Source organism: Neoarius graeffei, chromosome 22 (assembly GCF_027579695.1).
Source record: "Neoarius graeffei isolate fNeoGra1 chromosome 22, fNeoGra1.pri, whole genome shotgun sequence".
Classification (NCBI taxonomy): Eukaryota; Metazoa; Chordata; class Actinopteri; order Siluriformes; family Ariidae; genus Neoarius; species Neoarius graeffei.
Window position 1 is genome coordinate 11,447,309 of NC_083590.1, and position 23,200 is coordinate 11,470,508.

At 41.9% G+C, this 23,200-nt stretch overlaps 1 protein-coding gene across 2 annotated transcripts; it reads left to right on the plus strand.

Moving 5' to 3' along the window:
- Positions 1-141: 141 nt before the first annotated feature.
- LOC132870633 (nuclear body protein SP140-like) lies at positions 142-21,515 on the plus strand. 2 transcript variants are annotated; one of them, XM_060904373.1, is made up of 12 exons: positions 142-254; positions 9,220-9,270; positions 9,401-9,597; positions 11,213-11,320; positions 15,426-15,559; positions 16,647-16,700; positions 16,871-16,916; positions 17,213-17,413; positions 18,995-19,128; positions 19,341-19,409; positions 20,741-20,868; positions 20,979-21,515. In XM_060904373.1, exons 3-12 carry the CDS (start codon positions 9,414-9,416, stop codon positions 21,031-21,033), a joined length of 1,113 nt encoding a protein of 370 aa, XP_060760356.1. In that variant the 5' UTR covers positions 142-254; positions 9,220-9,270; positions 9,401-9,413; the 3' UTR covers positions 21,034-21,515. The 2 variants fall into 2 exon arrangements, with proteins under 2 accessions (XP_060760356.1, XP_060760357.1); XM_060904374.1 differs by lacking the exon at positions 9,220-9,270.
- The last annotated feature ends 1,685 nt before the right edge of the window (positions 21,516-23,200 follow it).

The following is a 23,200-nucleotide window of genomic DNA, read 5'->3' on the forward strand; positions in this document are numbered from 1 at the left end:
TTTAAATGTTTAAAATAAGAAAAAATCCTGACTAAAACTCTATCCAGAAAGTCTGTCCAAAGATGGGAGTTGTGTGCACAAGTCCCGCCTCTACGCTCGAATAAGCCAATGGGCTGCGTTATAGCAACCGAACCCGGAAGCGCATTCAAACAACCGTGTTGCGCTGATGCAGGCGCGCAGGTGACGTTCACGACAATTTCAAACCGTTGTTGAAATGTAAATTCGGGTTACAGTCGATACGAAATTACATGCAGGTGAGTGTAATTATAGCTGCTGTTTTTTTCCCATTTGGCTCAGTGTGTCCACGACGTGAATTAACGCGGTATTTGGATGAGCTGCTGCAGTTATCATCACGGCACTCTGGATTGAACCGTAAATGAAGGCGGTGTCGTGAAACCTTGCGCATGCGTAGTAGAAGTATAACGTGTGCATGTATTTTTTTTTTTAAAGTTAAAAGCTTTCTAGGATCTGATTTTGGGTCACAGAGGTGGATGAACTCCATATTAGAGAAGTGGCTCAGTGTATTGAGGGCACTCACCTGATTTGTAAAAACAGTTAGTTTTATCATGAATATAGTGCCTGTTTGGGGTTCTAGGTGTTCCCCATGGGTTTCTGTCTGTGCCGTTAGCCTGTTTGAAATGGGAGGGTTTATTTTCGAGCCTACAGCGTCTTTCAGTTTCATTTCTGACTCACAGTCACCAGATTTGCATAATCTCTGCTCTGAGGAGCATTTCTCAGCACAGACATCCGGGTGTGTGTGTGTGTGAGAGAGAGATTGCTGTCTTGATTTCAGATTAGATAAGACTAGATAGAACTTTATTGATCCCTTCGGGAGGGTTCCCTCAGGGAAATTAAGATTCCAGCAGTATCATTACAGGATAAACAGAGGATAGAAAATAGAGGAAAAAAAAACTTCTAGATAATTTAATTTAAGTATTTACATATACAAATATAAAAAGAATAAGATATGGGGAAGAGAGAGGAAGGAAGGAGGGAGGGGAGGGCAGCAGGAGAGATATTGCACTTTATATTGCACATTATATTGCACATTATCCAGGATTGCTTATTGTCAGGCTAGGCTACTGCTCCTTCCCGTCCTCCTGTTACCCCTCCTCCCCAACTTAAAACATGAGAATTTTATCCCTAATCTATCCCTAATGATGAAGCCTGTGGCGACGGTGGCAAGGAAAAACTCCCTCAGACGACATGAGGAAGAAACCTCGAGAGGAACCAGACTCAAAAGGGAACCCATCCTCATTTGGGCAACAACAGACAGCCTGACTATAACATTAACAGTTTTAACATGAAGTCCGTTGCGTTGATGTTATAAACTCTTCATTGATGGAAACTTGAGTGCAAAACTGTTCATGACAACTGCAGTCCTAAAGTTAGCAAGTCAACTGTAGTCCTCAGCCATAAAAGCATTACTGTAAGTGTCCAGAGCGTCCTCCAGGTGTGACTTTCAACTGTCCACATGGGGCCGTCCTCCACAGGAGCGATGCGATGAGACTCCAACCAGACACAGGGCACCAGGATGGATCAGGCAGGTCCGAGGGGCAGAAGAGGTTCAGCATCCCAGGACCGACATGTAACTCAGAGGGATAGATTTGGGGGGGGAGGAGGAGAGAGAGAGAGAGAGAGAGAAAAACAGGTTGTTAAGGTATGCCCAATGTCACCTCAAGGAGTAGGAACAGTATACATATTGCACTAAGTACAGCAGGGACTCCGGCAACTAACTATGACAGCATAACTAAAAGGGGAGAGCCAGAAGGTAACACAGGCATGAGGGAGCCCCGGGACATAAAGCAGCAGCCACTACACCATCAACAAACTCGAGTGAGCAAGCGAGTGGGGACTGACAGCATTCATACATCCCAGTTTACCAAAACACTCTGTCTGAGGACCCTCCAGATCTACACCTTTACCTCATAAACACCATTAACACAAGGCTTGACTAAACAGATATGTTTTCAGCCTAGACTTAAATGCTGAGACTGTGTCTGATTCCCAAACATTACTTGGAAGGCTGTTCCATAACTGTGGGGCTTTGTAAAAAAGGCTCTGCCCCCTGATGTAGCCTTCATTATACGAGGTACCAGCAGATAGCCTGCACCTTTTGATCTAAGTAGGCATGGAGGGTCATAAAGGACCAGAAGTTCACTCAGGTACTGTGGTGCGAGACCATTCAGTGCTTTAAAGGTCAATAGTAGTATTTTATGATCAATATGAAGTTTGATTGGGAGCCAATGCAGTGTGGATAAGACAGGGGTGATGTGGTCATATTTTCTAGTTCTAGTAAGGACTCTTGCTGCTGCATTTTGAACTAACTAGAGCTTGTTTATGCACTTATTGGAACATCCGGACAGTAAGGCATTACAATAATCCAACCTGGAGGTAAGGAAAGCATGAACTAGTTTTTCCGCGTCATGTAGTGACATTAAATTTCTTATCTTAGCAATATTTCTGAGATGAAAGAAAGCTATCCAGGTGATGTTATCAATGTGAGTTTCGAATGAAAGACTGGGGTCAATAATCACTCCGAGGTCTTTTACTGCTGCACGTGAAGAAACAGAAAGGCCATCCAGAGTCACTGTGTAATCAGAAAACTTACTTCTAGCTGCATGTGGTCCTAGTACAAGTACTTCAGTCTTGTCAGAGTTAAGCAGAAGGAAGTTAATAAGCATCCAGTGTCTAATGTCCTTAACACATTCCTCAATTCTATTAAGCTGGTGTCTCTCATCAGGTTTTGCAGAAACATACAATTGTGTGTCATCAGCATAACAGTGGAAACTAATACAATGTTTACAAATAATATCGCCCAGAGGTAACATAATATATAAAGAAAAAAGCAGTGGACCCAAGACAGAACCTTGTGGAACACCAAACTTTACCTCAGTACGTCTAGAAATATCACCATTTACATCAACATACTGATGGCGATCAGTTAAATAAGACCTGAGCCAGGAGAGGGCCGTTCCCTTAACTCCCACAACATTTTCTCGTCTATCCAGAAGAATGGAATGATCAATGGTATCAAATGCTGTGCTAAGGTCAAGCAACACAAGCAGCGAAACACAGCCCTGATCAGACGCCAACAGTAGGTCGTTTACTACTTTAACAGTGCTGTCTCTGTGCTATGATGAGGTCTAAATCCTGACTGATACATTTCATGGATGTTATTCCTATGTAAATATGAGCATAACTGCTGTGCCACAGCTTTTTCAAGGATCTTGGAGATAAAGGGGAGGTTTGATATTGGCCGATAATTGGACAGCTGACAGGGATCAAGGTCAGTTTTTTTAATCAGGGGTTTGATAACTGCTAGTTTAAAGGATTTGGGTACATAGCCGATCCTAAGAGAAGAATGTATTGTTTTTAGAAGTGGTTCAATTACTTCAGGTATTATCTGTTTGAATAGACGTGTAGGTAAGGGATCTAGTACACAAGTTGAGTCTTTTGATGCCGAGATTAATGAAAGTAATTCAGTTTCTCTAAGGGGAGTAAAACATTCTAATTGCTGATCTGATACAGTTATATTGTTAACTACAGGGTCACTTTCATTGTCTGACCTTAAATTAGTAGTTTGAATTTTTTGTCAGATATTCTCAATTTTGTCATTAAAAAAATTCATGAAGTCGTTGCTACTGCAGGTATGCATGTGTCTATAGTGGACTTATTCCTGGTTAATTTTGCTACAGTATTAAATAGGAATCTAGGATTATTTTTGTTATCTTCTATTAGGGAGGAAAGATATGTTGATCTCGCAGCACTAAGAGCTTTTCTATACATCAGGAAGCTCTCCTTCCACGCTAATTTGAACACTACCAATTTTGTTTGACGCCATTTACGTTCCAATTTTCGAGTGGTCTGTTTTGATGTGCGAGTGTCATCATTATACCAGGGTGCTAATTTTTTGTCTCTGACCATTTTCCATTTAAGAGGAGCTACATTATCTAAGGTATGGCAGAATGTTGACTCTAAGCATTCAGTTGCCTGATCAAGTTCTGCAGGGGCTGACAGTGACCCAATCAAAGCTGATAACTCTGGGGGATCATTTATAAAGCTCTGTGCAGTAGTTGACATGAATGTACGTTTAATACAGTAGCGTGGTGAGGTGCATATATTATTACTCAGACATATTTTGAATGAGATGAGGTAATGATCTGAGAACTTCAGACTGTGGAAGTATGACTATATTTTCTACATTTAACCCGAATGTTAGTAGTAGGTCAAGGGTGTGACCACCATTATGGGTCGGACCTATGACATTCTGATTAACCCCTACTGAATCTAAAATGGACACAAATGCTGTTTTCAAAGGGTCTTCTGGGTTATTGAAGTGAATATTAAAATCTCCGACAACTAAAGCTTTGTCTAAGGAAATAACCAAGTCTGAGATCAAATCTGCAAATTCAGAAAAACTCAGAATATGGCCCCGGGGGCCTGTAAATAATAAGTAACGGAATTAACTGGGTAGACTTATTTTTCGAGGCTACATACATTTATATGAGTATGAAGAACTTCAAACGTATTAAATTTATAACCAGGTTTATGTGTTACACCCAGATAATCATTATAAATAACCGCGGCGCCTCCTCCTCTGCCAGTTAGACGAGGCTGGTGTATATAACTGTATCCAGGAGGACTCGCTTCATTTAATGCTATATATTCATTTGGCTTAATCCATGTTTCAGTTAAACAAAGTACATTAAACTCCTGATCAGTAATGAGTTCATTAACCATTAGCGCTTTAGATGTAAGAGATCTAATATTTAATAGCCCCACCTTTAGATCAAAGGTGCTGGCAGCAGCTGTACAGTCAGTATGATCTAATTTTTTATATTGATTAGGTTACTGGAACAAACTCTCTGAATATTTCTACTTTTTTTGTTGAGCTCGGGGAACAGACACAGTCTTGATGTAGTGGGCCCTGAGTGACGACTCTGTGCAGCTAGCAGACAGTCGGTTTAGCCTGTTCATCTGCTCCCTGGCCTTGGCTCTGGATTGTCAGAAATTAACTAGGCCTGTTCTGAGACTATGGTCTATGCTGCAAGAAATGAGAGCAGCACCTTCCCGAGTGGGATGGATACCGTCCCGCCCTAACAGGCCAGCAGTGCCCTCAAAATTAGCCCAATTATCTATAAAGCCCACACTGTTTTCAGAGCACCACCTGGACAACCAGCAGTTCAGCGACCATAACCTGCTGTAAGCTACATCGGCACGCCGCATTGGGATGGGACCAGAGCATACTACAGCATCGGACATCGCCTTCGCTAATTTAAACACCTCTACAAAGTTACTCTTAGTAACCTCAGAGTGATGAAGGCGTATATCATTAGCTCCTGCATGGGTAACTATCTTTGAGAACCTGTGCTTGCCTAGGACCCTAAGATTACCTGCTATGTCCGGCGCCCTGGCTCGCGGTATACACCTGACTAAAGCTGCTGGTGTCCCTAAAGGCTGAGCTAATTTCACGTGCCATATGATGGAGTCCCCTATAACTAGAGCTCTTTCAGGTTTCTCAGCGGGTGCATCACTAAGGAGAGCAAACCTGTGTCGAGTGATGAACTTGATAAACAGTTAATGAAGAAGAGAGCCTGTACACTCATACACCTTGAATGAATAAACAAATGATGCAAAAATTTAAGATCCACTTTGAAAGGATATAAGTATTGCAGAGATGATCAGCTATTAATATCATGCACATCTAGTCCTGTTTATAAATGCTCACAAATCTCCTAAAAAAAAAAAGACTTCCAATCCTGATTGTCTCATTCTGATCAGAATACACTCACCGGCCACTTTAATAGGAACTTGTTCTTGGGTCTAAGATCCCTGTTCTTGACTGGCAGGAGCGGAACCCAATGTGTTCTCTCTCTGTTGCATGTGGAGATGCTTTTCTACTCACCACAGTTGTAAAGAGTGATTATATGAGTTACTATATCCTTCCTGGCAAAAAAAAAAGCTCAAACCAATCTGTCCATTTTCCTCTGACCCCCTCTTATCAATAAGGTGTGTTTGCTTTCCACCCACAGAATTGTCACTCACTCACTCCATGATGTTTTTTTGTTTTTGGCACTATTCTGTGTAAACTCTAGAGACTGTTGTTTGTGTGTGAAAACCCCAGGAGGAGATCAGCAGTTTCTGAAACACTCCAAACCAAAAATACTCATCTGGCTCAAACCAACACCCATGCCACAGTGAAAGAAAGTCACACTTCACTGTGAGATCACAATTTTTCCATATATATATATATATATATATATATATATATATATATACAACCCCAATTCCAAAAAAGTTGGGACAAAGTTCAAATTGTAAATAAAAACGGAATGCAATGATGTGGAAGTTTCAAAATTCCATATTTTATTCAGAATAGAACATAGATGACATATCAAATGTATAACTGAGAAAATGTATCATTTAAAGAGAAAAATTAGGTGATTTTAAATTTCATGACAACAACGCATCTCAAAAAAGTTGGGACAAGGCCATGTTTACCACTGTGAGACATCCCCTTTTCTCTTTACAACAGTCTGTAAACATCTGGGGACTGAGGAGACAAGTTGCTCAAGTTTAGGGATAGGAATGTTAACCCATTCTTGTCTAATGTAGGATTCGAGTTGCTCAACTGTCTTAGGTCTTTTTTGTCGTATCTTGCGTTTTATGATGCGCCAAATGTTTTCTATGGGTGAAAGATCTGGACTGCAGGCTGGCCAGTTCAGTACCCGGACCCTTCTTCTACGCAGCCATGATGCTGTAATTGATGCAGTATGTGGTTTGGCATTGTCATGTTGGAAAATGCAAGGTCTTCCCTGAAAGAGACGTCGTCTGGATGGGAGCATATGTTGCTCTAGAACCTGGATATACCTTTCAGCATTGATGGTGTCTTTCCAGATGTGTAAGCTGCCCATGCCACACGCACGAATGCAACCCCATACCATCAGAGATGCAGGCTTCTTAACTGAGCGCTGATAACAACTTGGGTCGTCCTTCTCCTCTTTAGTCCGAATGACACGGCGTCCCTGATTTCCATAAAGAACTTCAAATTTTGATTCGTCTGACCACACAACAGTTTTCCAGTTTGCCACAGTCCATTTTAAATGAGCCTTGGCCCAGAGAAGACGTCTGCGCTTCTGGATCATGTTTAGATACGGCTTCTTCTTTCAACTATAGAGTTTTAGCTGGCAACGGCGGATGGCCCGGTGAATTGTGTTCACAGATAATGTTCTCTGGAAATATTCCTGAGCCCATTTTGTGATTTCCAATACAGAAGCATGCCTGTATGTGATGCAGTGCCGTCTAAGGGCCCGAAGATCACGGGCACCCAGTATGGTTTTCCGGCCTTGACCCTTACGCACAGAGATTCTTCCAGATTCTCTGAATCTTTTGATGATATTATGCACTGTAGATGATGATGATATGTTCAAACTCTTTGCAATTTTACACTGTCGAACTCCTTTCTGATATTGCTCCACTATTTGTCGGCGCAGAATTAGAGGGATTGGTGATCCTCTTCCCATCTTTACTTCTAAGAGCCGCTGCCACTCCAAGATGCTCTTTTTATACCCAGTCATGTTAATGACCTATTGCCAATTGACCTAATGAGTTGCAATTTGGTCCTCCAGCTGTTCCTTTTTTGTACCTTTAACTTTTCCAGCCTCTTATTGCCCCTGTCCCAACTTTTTTGAGATGTGTTGCTGTCATGAAATTTCAAATGAGCCAATATTTGGCATGAAATTTCAAAATGTCTCACTTTCGACATTTGATATGTTGTCTATGTTCTATTGTGAATACAATATCAGTTTTTGAGATTTGTAAGTTATTGCATTCCGTTTTTATTTACAATTTGTACTTTGTCCCAATTTTTTGGAATTGGGGTTGTACTGTATGCACTCGTTCTAGTATGTTATAATTTCTGGAGCAACAGATTCTAGTCAGCTAGTCATTCATAAATGACTAGCAGTTTAATAACAAACCTGTTAGGGAAACTTTTTATTTAAGTCAGGAATAAAACATTTGGGGTGTGCTGTTATAGTAAAATAATCAGTGAGCGGGTGGGGCTATGAGGCCCAGTGCAAAGTGGAGTTACTCATACAAACCCAAAGTAGGTTATTTTCCTATAAAAGCACATCTTAAAGTGTTTTATTCCTCAGAAATCTACTGACAATTACAGTTTGTTTGTTTTTGTTTTTTTAATTTATTGATGAACAAGCTTTTGTTGTCATGTTGTGGAACATTTTGGGAGACAAGTTATCGTTTCCATAGTGTCTCAGAGCTGGCGAGGAGCCAAAACCAGCTGCAAAAACATCTGCAGGCGTCCTGTCCTCTGCGAGGGACTGGTAGTTGTTGGTTGACCTTGAGCGGCAACTGAAGTTCCCCAACCACATTGTGACCACCACCTTAAGACCAGATATTGTTCTACTGTCTGAGTCTATCAAACAAGTAGTTCTGTTGGAGCTAACAGTCCCTTGGGAAGACCGCTTGGAAGAGGCCTTTGAAAGAAAGCTCGCCAAGTACGAGGGACTGGTTAATGGGTGTCGTTAAGCCGGATGGAGAGTAAGGTGGCTCCCAGTAGAGGTCGGATGCAGGGGCTTTGCAGCCCGATCCCTGTCCAGAGCCTTTAGTTTGTTGGGCATTGATGGAGTGAGGAAGAGAAGAGCCATCCGCGACACCACCGAAGCGGCAGAGAAAGCCTCAAGATGGCTGTAGCTTAAGAGAGGAGATCCATGGGGGCAGAATATCTAGATTAGCCATCTGGACACAAGTTGGGGTCTGATCAGCCTCAGCTGGGTCGCCTAGATGAGCGTGTATGATGTTGAAAGACCCGAAACACCTGATGATTCCAGGAACATCACTGAAGATGTGTCCAGAAGCATCAGTAGATGTACTTGCATAATTCCTGTTATCACTTATGCTTCCCGCATCATCCTCTCTTTCTTTTATTGCTCTTGAAGACAAAAAAATTCATCTTGTCCGATGGAGAAACACTTCCAAAGTGCTGGAACTGGAGACTCCTTCCATAAACCTCTGTTACAGTAAACTTCACATATACTGCCGTGTTAGTTTTTCTTCATTACATAATGTTTTCTTAATCCATTTATTAGGCTTCGATTCTGTTAATCATTCTCTATGCAAGTCCCTGTGAATGAGCTGTTACTATGGAAATGATAATGCATTCGAACATTTAACGTAAACCTGTGATTTGAATCATAGCTGGTGTCGTGGATCGAGATGCTGTTACAGAAAATTAATCAGCACCTTCAGGTCAGATGCCAACAAAGAAAAAACACATTGTGTAATCTTTGACATGATGGTGGTGGGTTTTTTTGGAAGATGTTTATTTAACACTGTAACTTTTTAAAAGTACTGATCCCGGTTTGTTGTTTCTGTTCAGACGGCTGCTGAAGATGAGCAAGGAGTCAGACTCTGATGAGGAGGCAGGGTCGGGGAGCGGTGCTGACTCGGACTGGCTGAGTGAGGAAGGGCCTTTAAACCTCCGGGATCAAGGGAGGAAGAGGAAGCTGAGGAGACAGAGCAGCAGGCAGGGCTCGTTGTCTCTCAGTGCCTCACGTCAGAAGAGACCCAGAAGCAGTAAGTCAACACAAGGAGATGGGGGGGGGGGGTTGTGTGGGTGTTAAAGTCATGGGTTTGTGCTTTGGTCGCGTCTTGTTTATTTTCCCATCACATAGCTTTACTCGTGAATGTATGAGGAGCTTCTCTGGAGGTTTTCCTGTGGGAACTTGATAGACACAAGTAGTAAAATCCACATAATCAAATTGGAAAGCATTTCATAAATTGCTGAAATGCGTGTCGTGTTTGGTAATACGAAAAAACCTTAATATGTCATGAAAGTAAACAGCAAACATTCACTTATTACACAACCAAGTGTGCCAATACTTTAGTGCTTAGTCTTCAGTCAAAATACAAACCAGTTTGAGATGAAACATCATACAACAGTGATAATGTTGGACACACACAACAAAACACAAGCAGCAGTGTGTTTTCTGAGGCTGAATCTCTAATGTCTTTCTACATTACTGCTTAGGGCGCTAGGTAGTGCATTACATTTAAGTTATTCCACGAAATCGAGTCGTACATGAGCTGATAGCCGATGAGGCGCGTAGCACCGAGTGGTCTATAATCCGTGTACAACGAGATTGAGTGGAATAACTGTTTTATTCTGTCCACGTTCATCGTATTATCTTCAAAATACTTCTGGTGACTTAGAAAACTGTCAGTGGCTCTGCACCAAAGTATTGAAGTGATCTTTTGAGGCTCTGCCAATCAAAACGAATGCTGCGTTCAAGCAAGGATTACCTGTGCTTGTCAAGTCCTCAGTTCAAGACTAACAGCTACGGAGCACGAGCATTCTCTACTTGTGCCCCCAGACTGTGGAATGCTGTTCCAGTGGAGATACATGAAGCACCCTCCTGTGAAATTTTCAAGAAAAAAACTAAAAACTTACTTGTTTAATCAAAGATAACCATTTGACATTTTTAGACACAGTGAATATTTATTTTAATATGATGTATTTTGGGGCGGCACAGTGGTGTAGTGGTTAGCGCTGTCACCTCACAGCAAGAAGGTCCGGGTTCGAGCCCCGTGGCCGGCGAGGGCCTTTCTGTGCGGAGTTTGCATGTTCTCCCCGTGTCCGCGTGGGTTTCCTCCGGGTGCTCCGGTTTCCCCCACAGTCCAAAGACATGCAGGTTAGGTTAACTGGTGACTCTAAATTGACCGTAGGTGTGAATGGTTGTCTGTGTCTATGTGTCAGCCCTGTGATGCCCTGGCGACTTGTCCAGGGTGTACCCCGCCTTTTGCCCGTAGTCAGCTGGGATAGGCTCCAGCTTGCCTGTGACCCTGTAGAACAGGATAAAGCAGCTAGAGATAATGAGATGAGGTGATATATATATATATATATATATATATATATATATATATATATATATATATATATATGCTGCACCAGTGTCTCTTGGTTAAATCGCATCTCATGCCACTCATACAGCTCTCTTAATTACCAGTGAACTGTTATTTAGAAACCTTAAGCCTCATAAGTCAGCAGGTAACAGTTTGCCTACTCGGACACAGGTTTTAGCATTTCTTACTATTTCACATTACAGCATTACATACAATCTGTAGAATAACCGAAAGTGTTATGAGGTTAAATCTCTAACTCTAACACATGTTCGCTTGGCTGTATCTACAGGTTCCTCGGTCCATCAGCGCCTGGGAAGGAGCATAAAAACTAAACCCAAGTTTCCTGTCACATGTGGGAATAAAAAAGGCATCCTACACAAAGATAAGTTTAACAAATGTAAGTTTTACTCCAGGTAATTATTTACTTTTATTTACTACGTAAACAAATTTATCCAAAGTGAGAATGTTTGAAGGAAAGAGCGCAGCAGTCTATGGTTTGAAGACTCAGTTAAAACTCCTCTTCTTAACTACTGAACCATCACCATGCGAAAATAAAGTGACTCGAGCAGCCCGCATTCAGGAAGAAAGAAGACACTTGGAAAAAGGAGGTGAAAGGAGACATGTTACATCATCTGTAATTAAAATCATGTTTTTGTACGGCGGATGTTCCACATAACTGGGTTTAAATCGCATGTGATGGGTGATCTGGTTACATTTACGGTAAGGAAATGTAAACTGAACGTTTATGGAAGGAGTCTCCACCGTTGGCGCCTTTACAACGTTGTAACAGTCCGGAGTGAAGCTGGAAACTTCAGGTCAGGACAGATGAAGGTTATATCTCGCAGTTTTTCTTTAACATGGCAAGCTGCAGGTTTTTGTTTTTTTGTTGGAGGGGTTTTTTTATGAGAAAAAGAGAGACTGGTGAGTGAACGAATATTTATAGCTGTTAACCAGTTTTGTGGACTTTCCACAACATTAAATGGACGAAGAACTGATAAAAATGTACAGTGTGTCATTCTTTAGTAAGTAAACGAGACCGTCAATAATGGCATAGCTCACTTCGGCCCCGTCTAGTCCAAAAGGAACAATCTAAAGTGGGCCACCTTGCGCAATAAATATTGCGAGCTATATATAGAAGCGATATCCACCCTAGGAATACTGACCTGTTTACCAGAAAGAATCCAAAACAGTGAGGAATTGACTGCAATTTTTGCTGAACTTTAAGACATTAAGGCTTAATTAGTCCATAACTTTATTAATAATTGTAATGAAGCAAATCTGGGTAGGTTATATACACCCTAGGTACCCCTAGCTTCATGCCAGAAAGAATCAAAATCGGTAAAGAACTGAGAGAAGTGATTTGTGTGGAAACTGCTCATTAGGGATTGATTAATTACTCCATAGCTTCATTATTAATTGCAATTACGCAAATTTGGGTAGAAGCTATATGCACCCCAGGCAGACTGACCTTCCTGCCAAAAAGAATAAAAATCGGTGAAGAATTGAGAGAGAAGTCGTCATTTTCGTGAAATGTGGATGACCCCAGATGGACGGATGATGGCATTAAACTCATCACCTATCAGCAGGATGAACTAATAACGTGATCATTGAAAAGTTAATGTGGCATAAGAGGAATAAAACACATCAGGACATGCTGTGATTTGGAAATGAGGGATCAAGTAAAACATGGCCATAAATAAACACTTTCCACATGACTCAGCAAAAATTTCTTTGCGGATGCCGCTTCCTTCAGCATGGCTCGTTTTCTGTTGAATTCGTGATATGGGAGTCCAGTATACTGTACATTTTGTATACTAGTGCATCTCAAACAATTAGAATATTGTGAAAAAGTTATTATTTTTCATAATTTAATTCAAAACGATCATCATCATCTTTATAGTCCTTTATTCATCCATGCATGAGTTCAACCATCATCTGATACTTTTCCTCCATCTTGTTCAAGGCAACTGGATATTCCTTTGGATCATAGATCCTGATCGACAACTTGACACCGGGTTTTCCAAGGGCAGCCACAACTCTTGGAACCCTTCACCTCCGGGCACTGGACATGTTTCAACCAGTTGCTTTCACCACGTGTCATCTCTCTACATAGCCAAACCAACATAATCAACAGCGTTGTACCTCATTTTCAATAGAGTCAATGCCGACAAGACTCCTCAATTCATCACGATTATATGTACATTTTTATATATTCTATATTTGTTACATCTAAAGTGAAATATTTCAAGCCTTGTTTTGTTTTAATTTTGATCATTATAACTTAGCTCATGAAAATCAGAAATCCAGGATCTCAAAATATTAGAATATTTCCTAAAATCAATCAAAAAATGATTTACGATACAGGAAAGTCCACCTTCTGGAAAGTCTGTTCATTTGTACACTCAGTAATTGGTTGGGGCTCCTTTACCACAAATTACTGCATCAGTGGGGCGTGGCATGGAGGCAATCAGCCTGTGGCACTGCTGAGGTGTTACTGAAGCCCAGGTTGCTTTGGTAGCACCTTCAGCTTATCTGTATTTTTGGGTCGGGTGTTTCGTATCTGCTCAGCAAACCATTTGGTAGTAGTTTTGGCACTGTGGGCAGGTGCTCGGTCCAACTGGAAAAGGAAATCAGCATCTCCATAAAGCTTGTCAGCAGATGGAAGCATGAAGTGCTCTAAAATCTCCTGGTAGACGCTGTGTTGACTTTGGACTTGATAAAACACAGTGGACCAACACCAGCAGATGACATAGAACCCCGAACGGTCACAGACTGCAGAAATTTCACACTGGGCTTCAAAGACCTTGGATTCTGTACCTCTCCACTCTTCCTCCAGACTCTAGGACCTTGATTTCTGAATTAAACTCAAAATTCTTTCATACTTTCATCTAAAAAGAGGACTTTGGATCACTGAGCAACAGTCCAGTTCTTTCTCTCCTTAGCCCAGGTAAGACGTGTCTGACGTTGCCTCTGGTACAGGAATGGCCTGATTACCTCCGCCAAGGAGGTTATGTTTTCAGTAGCGTTGGTTTGTTCGTTTGTCTGCTAGCAACATTATGGAAAAAGTTATGAACGGATTGTTCTGAAATGTTTTCCAGAGGTGTGACTGGGCACAAGTAACAATCCATTAAATTTTGGCGGTGATTTGGATCACCTTCTGGATCCAGGATTTTTTTTAAAGGATTCTGTATCATTGCGAGATGAGCTGTTTGGCAGAGATCTGCGCTCTCCAAGTGCTTTTCTAGTATTAGGAATGTGACGGTTGTAGCCCCTTTCCTGAAGACGTCTGTGCGTGGTGGCTCTTGATGCACTGACACCAGCCTCAGTCCACTCCTTGTGAAGCTCTCCCAAGTTCTTGAATCAACGTTTCTTGACTATCCTCTCAAGGCTGCGCTCATCCCAGTTGCTTGTGCACCTTTTCCAGCCAGTCTTTTCAGCAATGACCTTCTGTATTCTTCTTACCCTCCGTGCGCAGGGTGTTGATGATCGTCTTCTGGACAACCGTCAAGTCAGCAGTCTTCAGCATGATTGTGGTTGCGTGGACTGAACTAGATCAAGAGATACACGGTCTTTATACTGTTTTGCTCAAACTCCAAATGAAATATTCTCATATTTAGAGATTTTTTTTTGCACTGTAGGCCATATTTAGGAAAATTAAAATACAAAAATGCTTGAAACATTTTAGTTTATGTGTAATGAGTCTAGAATATATTACATTTTCACTTTCTTCAATAGGGGGCGGCACGGTGGTGTAGTGGTTAGCGCTGTCACCTCACAGCAAGAAGGTCCGGGTTCGAGCCCCGTGGCTGGCGAGGGCCTTTCTGTGTGGAGTTTGCATGTTCTCCCCGTGTCCGTGTGGGTTTCTTCCGGGTGCTCCGGTTTCCCCCACAGTCCAAAGATATGCAGGTTAGGTTAACTGGTGACTCTAAATTGACCGTAGGTGTGAATGTGAGTGTGAATGGTTGTCTGTGTCTATGTGTCAGCCCTGTGATGACCTGGCGACTTGTCCAGGGTGTACCCCGCCTTTCGCCCGTAGTCAGCTGGGATAGACTCCAGCTTGCCTGCAACCCTGTAGAACAGGATAAAGCGGCTAGAGATAATGAGATGAGATGAGACTTTCTTCAATAACTGATGAAAAATATTGAACTTTTTGACGATACACTGCAAAAAATGATAGCAAGTGAAAATATCTTGAAAATAGTTGAAACGATCTAGCATTTCTTATTAGAAGAAAACAAGACACCAATTTTGAGATTATTAAACCTAGTTCTAGATTGCAACCAACTTATTCTAAGATGTTTTACCAAGTGTAATTATCTTATTGCACTGGCAGATTATTTCACGTGATTACAGTCTAAATGTTCTCAAATTTATTATGTTTTTCCTTATATTAGGATGGCTAGTTTTTGCAGTGTATTCTAAATGTTTGAGATGCACTAGCAGTATACAACCTTTTAATCTAAAACCCCTTTCTCTCTCTCTCTCTCTCTCTCTCTCTGTAGGTGAGCCGTGCATCTTGTCTGAGAGTCAGTGGTTCACTCCGACTGAATTTGAGAAGTTTGGAGGAAAAGAGAGAAACAAAAAGTGGAAGATCAGCATCTTTTACGGTAGTATTCCGCTACAAACATTTATACAGGTAATCAACCACCGCATGTAACAACATATCACACGTGTCTCTCTCTCTCTCACACACACACACACCTCCACAGGTCTGAGCCGAACTTCTCTGAACTAGACCCCGAAGCCGTTTGTTTTCAGGATAATGGCTGGCTGATGAAATTATTGGCTGGCTAGCTGACTCAGCCAAAACCTTAATGGCTGCTGCAGCCACCAAAATGTTTATGGCTACAAATGGCTGATACTGGACGTCACTGTGTGGCATATATCCGGGCGAACGGATCAAACAAATGGGGGGAATAAATAGCAAATTACCACAGGTCCCCTGGTCTCTTACTTCATTGTAAATATAAATCTAGCAAGATTGTAGTTCAATGCTAATAATAAGCTAATCTGGATTGTTCGAGGAAGGCATCTAGCTATCTACTCTCACTAGCAATGACCAGTGAAGGACTGGCAGCTATCTTACTATGATGAAAGTAGAGTGGTGGAGTACTTTTTTTTTTTTATCAATCTCGAAGTATGTGAAACAAACAAACAAACAAAAAATACCTTTACACTTTCCCTCAGCAGCGGCAAAGAATGCAGCCATCTCGTCGATATCGGAGTCGATTGATGCTCTGGGTGGGTTCCCGGGTTCCCCAGTGTATCGTGGTAACGGTGTGAGGGGCAGGAAGCCAGACAGGTAGTCACAACGGCAAGCTTGTGGTGGCTCTCTGTGCTGTGATATCAGTTCTAAATCTCTACAGTGTATACCTATACGTCTCTATTGTGTTACTACTAGTGTGTACAGTTGATCATGTTTCTGTCACTTTTCTTGTAGCTCATGATGTGGATAAACCCATTATTTGATGTACACAATTCTTAGTGGCTCAGCCAAATTTTATTAGATAGCGGCTCAAATTGGCTTACAAAATTATTGGCTGGCGGCGGCTCAAATTCTAAATGGCGGTTTTAGCGGCGCCTGGCGGCGGCTTCGGGGTCTACTCTGAACGAGGAGCCACCTGAATAACTGACCAAAATATCCACAATAAACAGCACAAAACTTCTCTAATTATTAGTCTATAAAGTTACTCTAATTATTCTTTTCAATGTGTTGTTTGTAGAACGGCTTTCTTTCCTCCCCGAGGTTTAAAACAAAGCGTTCACAGGATAAAGAGGTACAATGTTTTAGTAAAATACTCAAAGGTGGTGTTTTGAACAAAATGGTTAAGTTTCCTGTGACCTGAGAAAAGCTCCATTGCTGTGTCATCGTTTATCGGACACTCACATAATTTGTGTTGCATTTATCTGTGTGTGTGTGTGTGTGTGTGTGTGTGTGTTCTTTTAGCCAGGGTTCAGGAAGGAACTGTTTCTGTCCAGACGTACCAGATATGGTTGGTGGCCAAGTCAATGTCTGTTATTTCCTTCACTTCATGCCCCCACCCACGCGCATTCTTAACTGTTGGGGGAGAGGGAAGTCAAAACTGAAAGATTTTATTTTGGAGTTCACTTTTGATGTTAATCATAATTTAATAAAACAAAAGTAGAAGATAAGATTAGTTTTAAAATCAGGCCATAAATGCTCCATGAATCTGTGCATAATAAAGTGTTCTGTCATAAAATCTTCTGTATCATTAACGAATGTACATGAGGACGAATCTCACACACGCATGCCTCGATGTGTTGGCAGACAATCATATGTCTGAGTCTGTCAGCGCCTCAGACTCGAACTCGGAGTCCAATCACAGCGATGACGAAGATGAGGAGGAGGAAGATGATGACGATGATAAGGAAGATGATCGGGTCACTGAGAGAGAGTTCACTGGAAACTTCTTTAACGTCACATGTTCTACAGGGAGAGGGCGTCTGCACGTAAACCGCTTTGCTACAGGTGTGTGTGTGTGTGTGTGTGTGTGTGTGTGTGTTTAACATTAAAAGAGCTGTTTTAATATCTCATACCTTTCCAGTAATACAAGTAATTGAACATTGATGTAATGCAGGACATAATCATTTTATTCTATTCACTGGATATGAGCAACTGCGCGCTCTGATTGGCTACTCTAATCAGATACTAGGATATCAGCTCCTATACCGTGAGAAGAGAAAAGCAAAATGGCGGAGCCTATTGCTGAACCAACTGAGGACGAAATAAAAACTCTACTCGAAAACAAGACCCCAAAAATACAAAAAAAGCAACAAAATATGGAATAAAAGTATTTGATGGTAAGAACGTATTTATTTATTTTTCAATAATAATTATTATTAGCGCATTTTTCACAAATTGCTCCTGTCATTTCGCTGGTTTGTTTACATTCTAAGCGGAAATTATTTTGTTGGATGTTTTGTATAAAGTTTATTTATTAAATTTGATACAAATAAAAGTGCTCTGTTTCTCAAAATCCAGTGAATGTGGATAGAATAAAACAGTTATTCCACTCAATCTCGGCGCTATGCACCTCGTCGGCTATCAGCTCATGTACGACTTGATTTCGTGGAATAACTGTTATATAATAATAATCAGGCAGCACTATGGTCTACACAAAGAATAAAACCCCTGTGTCATGCTGTTACAGAAAAATAATCGGTGACTGTTTGGTGTGATGAAGCGGAGTTGATTATTTTTCCAATGAAAGCATGTCCTCCAGTGTTTTATTCCTCTTACAAAAATTTGTCAATGAGTACAATTCTTATTTGTTAAAGAACTCGCATGGTGTGGGGTTTTTTTGTTTGTTTGTTTTTTTTAAATACATTTTTAGTTAAATGGTTGTGGAATGTGGGCGACACGGTGGTGTAGTGGTTAGCGCTGTTGCCTCACAGCAAGAAGGTCCGGGTTCGAGCCCTGTGGCCGGCGAGGGCCTTTCTGTGTGGAGTTTGCATGTTCTCCCCGTGTCCGCATGGGTTTCCTCCGGGTGCTCCGGTTTCCCCCACAGTCCAAAGACATGCAGGTTAGGTTAACTGGTGACTCTAAATTGACCGTAGGTGTGAATGTGAGTGTGAATGGTTGTCTGTGTCTATGTGTCAGCCCTGTGATGACCTGGCAACTTGTCCAGGGTGTACCCCGCCTTTCGCCCGTAGTCAGCTGGGATAGGATCCAGCCCGCCTGCGACCCTGTAGAACAGGATAAAGCGGCTAGAGATAATGAGATGAGAATGAGATGAGGTTGTGGAATGTCTTTGTTCCTGTTCTTGCTTATGCTTTAGCAGCTATGAACAGTCATTCCGTCACTAGCCTCCTTCTCTCTCTTTCTCTCTCTCTCTCAAAGTCAACGAGACAAAAAAATATATATATATAAAAGCGCTCGATGAATTAGAACCTATAAGTTCTAGAAAATTAGTCACAACTTTCTGACCAATCAGGTTTGAGAAATCAACAGCGCTGTGATAGAAAGTTTTTGGTTGTTTGTTTTTTTTGTTTGGTTTTTTTTTTTAATAATTTCGACACTTTAAAGTAACCATTAGCTCCTGCATTTTAGAGACTTGTGGGAAATGCATCAGGACGGAGGATGCCTGGCTCACCCCCAAGGACTTCCTCAACCAGAACAAACCTGACGGAAACTGGAGGCGGGACATTATAAGTAATGGCGACCCTCTGGGAATGCTCATAATGGTGATCAATCTGGAATTCACCCAAACACCAAAATTTAAGGCTGAAATCAAATCCAATCTGAACATTATATTATTCACAATCTAAATGATTAGAAAACAGACGTTTGAACAGTCAAGAGTCAACTATTAATTCATTCATTCATTCATTCATTGATCGATCGATCTGATCGGTCTCTGTTAATCATCATGTTTGGTGTTTACTGTTTATTCTAGAGGAGGATGTTGAAGCCTCACATGCTGAACTGCAGGTGTCCAATCTGCACAGGAAATCCTCTATATCTGGTATGTTCTCCTGGTAGCCTTTAATAAAACCTAAAACAGTCACTTTCAACAAAGACATTAAGGTTGATTAATTTTCTACTGTAGCACAAACTGCTGAAAAAGTCAATGTTGACACCTTTCTGTTTTAGTCAGCATTAACTTTTTCAGCAGGTTATGCTACAGGAGCTCTTCTGTGGGATTGGACCATATGGGCTAGCCTTCAACACCCATGACCCTGTCGCCGGTTCACCAGTTGTCCTTTGGATCCTTGGACCATTTTTGTTCGGTACTAACCACTGCAGACCGGGAACACCTCACAAGATGTTCCATTTTGTAGATGCTCAGTCAGACCCAGTCATCTCGCCATCCCAATTTGTCAAAGTCGCTCAGATCCTTACGCTCGCCCATTTTTCCTGTTTCAAACACATCAACTTCAAGAACTAACTGTTCTCTGGCTGCCTAATGTATCCTACCCCTTAACAGGTGCCACTGTAATGAGATAATTAACCGTTATTCCATGAAATCGAGTCGTACATGAGCTGATAGCTGATGAGTCGCATAGCACCAAGTTGTCTATAATCCATGTACAACGAGATCGAGTGAAATAGCTGTTTTATTCTATCCACATTCACTGGATTTTGAGAAGCAAAGCTTTTTTTTTTTCCTTCAAATTCGATTGAAAATAAAAACTTTTATACAAAACGTTCGACAGAATCATTTCCACTTAGAATGTAAACAAACTGGCGAAATGACAGGAGCAATTTGTGTAAAATGCAGTAATAATTATTTTAAAATTAAAAAAGATATGCTCTTACCATCAAATACTTTTATTCAATATTTTGTTGCCTTTTTTTGTATTTTTTTGGGTTTTTGTTTTCAAGTAGAGTTTTTATTTCATCCTCAGTTGGTTCAGCAACATGCTCCGCCATTTTGTTTTTCTCTCCTCACGGTATATGAGCTGATATTCTAGTATCTGATTAGAGTAGCCAATCAGAGCGCGTGGTTGCTCATGCCCATTGAATGAATGTGGATAGAATAATCACTGTTATTCACTTCGCCTGTCAGTGGTTATAATGTTATGGCTGTTTGGTGTGTGTATAGGATAAAGTGTGGTGCGCTGTGTGCATATAACATGTAAATAAGTGACTAGTGGGTGGGACCTTGCATACACACAGGTAAAGCTGATTTGTTTGTGCTCTTTTTGTTTCAGTCATCGGAGTTTCACTTGTGTCTGTGTACATATGATGATTATGAGCTATTGTGAATATCTGTATCATTTATTTGAAAATAATAGGTGTGTGTGTGTGTGTGTGTGTGTGTGTGTGTGTGTGCGTGCACGCTCTTGACCCTAGCTGGACCAGAACAATGATGATGTGTGCTTTAAGTGCAATCATGAAGGAGATCTGGTGTGTTGTAATAAATGTCCACGTGCTTTCCATCATCACTGCCACAAGCCTGCTTTAACGGACGACACAACCGGGTGAGAGACAATAACACAGAGTCAGGAAAGCAAGTGACACAGCGATGTTCACAATGACATCAGTATAAAAGATCTGAGCTTTTAATTAATCGCTGTGTGTGTGTGTTTAGTGATCCCTGGTCCTGTTCCTTCTGCAAGAAATCTCTTTCCATCTGCAAGAAATGAGAGCCAGTGACCCGTCCTGAATGTTCACGTGTGTGTGTGCATGTGTGTGTGCGCCCATTTCACTGATTTGGAAAAATGTATTTTTTTTTTAAATCATGGTGGTGTAGTGGTTAGCACGGTCGCCTCACAGTAAGAAGGTCCGGGTTCGAGCCCAGCGGCCGGCGAGGGCCTTTCTGTGTGGCGTTTGCATGTTCTCCCCGTGTCTGCATGGGTTTCCTCCGGGTGCTCCGGTTTCCCCCACAGCCCAAAGGCATGCAGTTAGGTTAATATGGGACGGCCTTGGGCTGAGGTGCCCTTGAGCGAGGCACCGAACTCCCAACTGCTCCCCGGGTGCTGTTAGCATGGCTGCCCACTGCTCTGGGTATGTGTGTGTGCTCATTGCTCACGTGTGTGTGCATGTGTGTGTTTACTGCTTCAGATGGGTTAAATGCAGAGAGCAATTTCACAAGTGTGTGATGAATAAAGTTGTGCTTTTTTATCTTTCTTTTTGTAAGTGATGACTGTGAGTTCTTTACAAGTCAAAAGTAATAAATGTATAGCACATGGCACAAGTGTAAAAGCTGCTTAAAAAAAATCTTCTATTACCTCTAAAGCTGCTTTTACATGGGCACTTGTGCCAAGTTGCCGTGGCACAATTGCCCATCTAAACACCATTTGTTCCAGAACAATTCAACACCGGTGAGTGCAATTTGTTCCTGCTTACTGTTTAAACACAATCAGTGGAAAGTAGGAGGGGCTTACGCGTACACTGTAGAGATCATCCAGACACGATGCTTCATGTCAAATTCAACGGTCAGTTCTTCTCAAGTGATTTTCCTTGTCAAACTTCTCCACCTTTAAACGATTGAGTCATCTCATCTCATTATCTGTAGCCGCTTTATCCTGTTCTACAGGGTCGCAGGCAAGCTGGAGCCTATCCCAGCTGACTACGGGCGAAAGGCGGGGTTCACCCTGGACAAGTCGCCAGGTCATCACAGGGCTGACACATAGACAACCATTCACACTCACATTCACACCTACGGTCAATTTAGAGTCACCAGTTAACCTAACCTGCATGTCTTTGGATTGTGGGGGAAACCGGAGCACCCGGAGGAAACCCACGCGGACACAGGGAGAACATGCAAACTCCGCACAGAAAGGCCCTCGTCGGCCACTGGGCTCGAACCCGGACCTTCTTGCTGTGAGGTGACAGCGCTAACCACTACACCACCGTGCCGCCCTAGGAGTATAATAATAATAATAATAATAATAATAATAATAGGAATCAGTTAAATTTATATAGTGCCTTTCTCATACCCAAGGTCACCTTTACAATTTTAAAGAAAAAAAAAATTACCAAAAGAGGGTCAGGATGTCATTCCAATGGTGTAGCTACCACAGTCCCACCAAAAGGCGCATGAAGATAAGTCCCACAACACCTGCACAGCCGCTGCGACAACGCCAGGCAACACCAACCACAGTGCGTGTTGAATGCAGTGCTCAGAAATGCCCATTAGTGATGCGGAGTCATCTTCCTGGGAGCAAACTTTCTTCATCGGTCATGTTCCAGAACTGAAACTTTCGATTTCTCTCTCAAATTAGTGTCCAGTGTGAAGTGAAGACAGACCATGGATTATGAATGATGGAGTCTCCGCCTAAAAAGAGGAGGCTATGAGGCTATATGAACAGCAATTTCTAGCTGAATACACAGCCGAGTCATACATGAGCAATTCATAATAGCCAAAGGTTCAGAAGTATACTGGAGAAAGTAAAGTCATATCTCTCTCTCTCTCTCTCTCTCTCTCTCTCTCTGTGGCCATCCTCTTGTTTGAGGGTCGGCGATCCTAGGAAATGCACACGCACTCCTCCAACCCTGCCTGTCCCGTGCCAAGGCAGAGCATGCGGTGCCGGTCAGGCCCATCCAGTCTTGAATGTCATCCATCCATCTCCTCCTAGGCCGACCTCTTGATCTAGTCCCCTCCACTTGGCCCTCCAAGATAGTGCATGTTAGACCTCCAGCTCTTGTTATGTGGCCAAAATAGGCTAGCTTGCGTTTGGTGATAGCAGGTAGGAGTTTCCTTTGGGTGTTCAGTTCCTGCAGAATGGACTCATTAGTTCTATGTTCTACTCAGCTAACCTGTAAAATCCCATGGTATCCGAAGAACTCGAATGCCTCAATGTGTTTCAT

Coding starts and splice junctions, on each gene's coding strand:
- LOC132870633 (XM_060904373.1), top strand. CDS start 9,414: ATGAGCAAGGAGTCAGACTCTGATGAGGAGGCAGGGTCGGGGAGCGGT. Junction 15,560..16,646: donor CGCTACAAACATTTATACAG/GTAATCAACCAC, acceptor TGTTGTTTGTAG/AACGGCTTTCTTTCCTCCCC. Junction 17,414..18,994: donor CGTAAACCGCTTTGCTACAG/GTGTGTGTGTGT, acceptor CCTGCATTTTAG/AGACTTGTGGGAAATGCATC.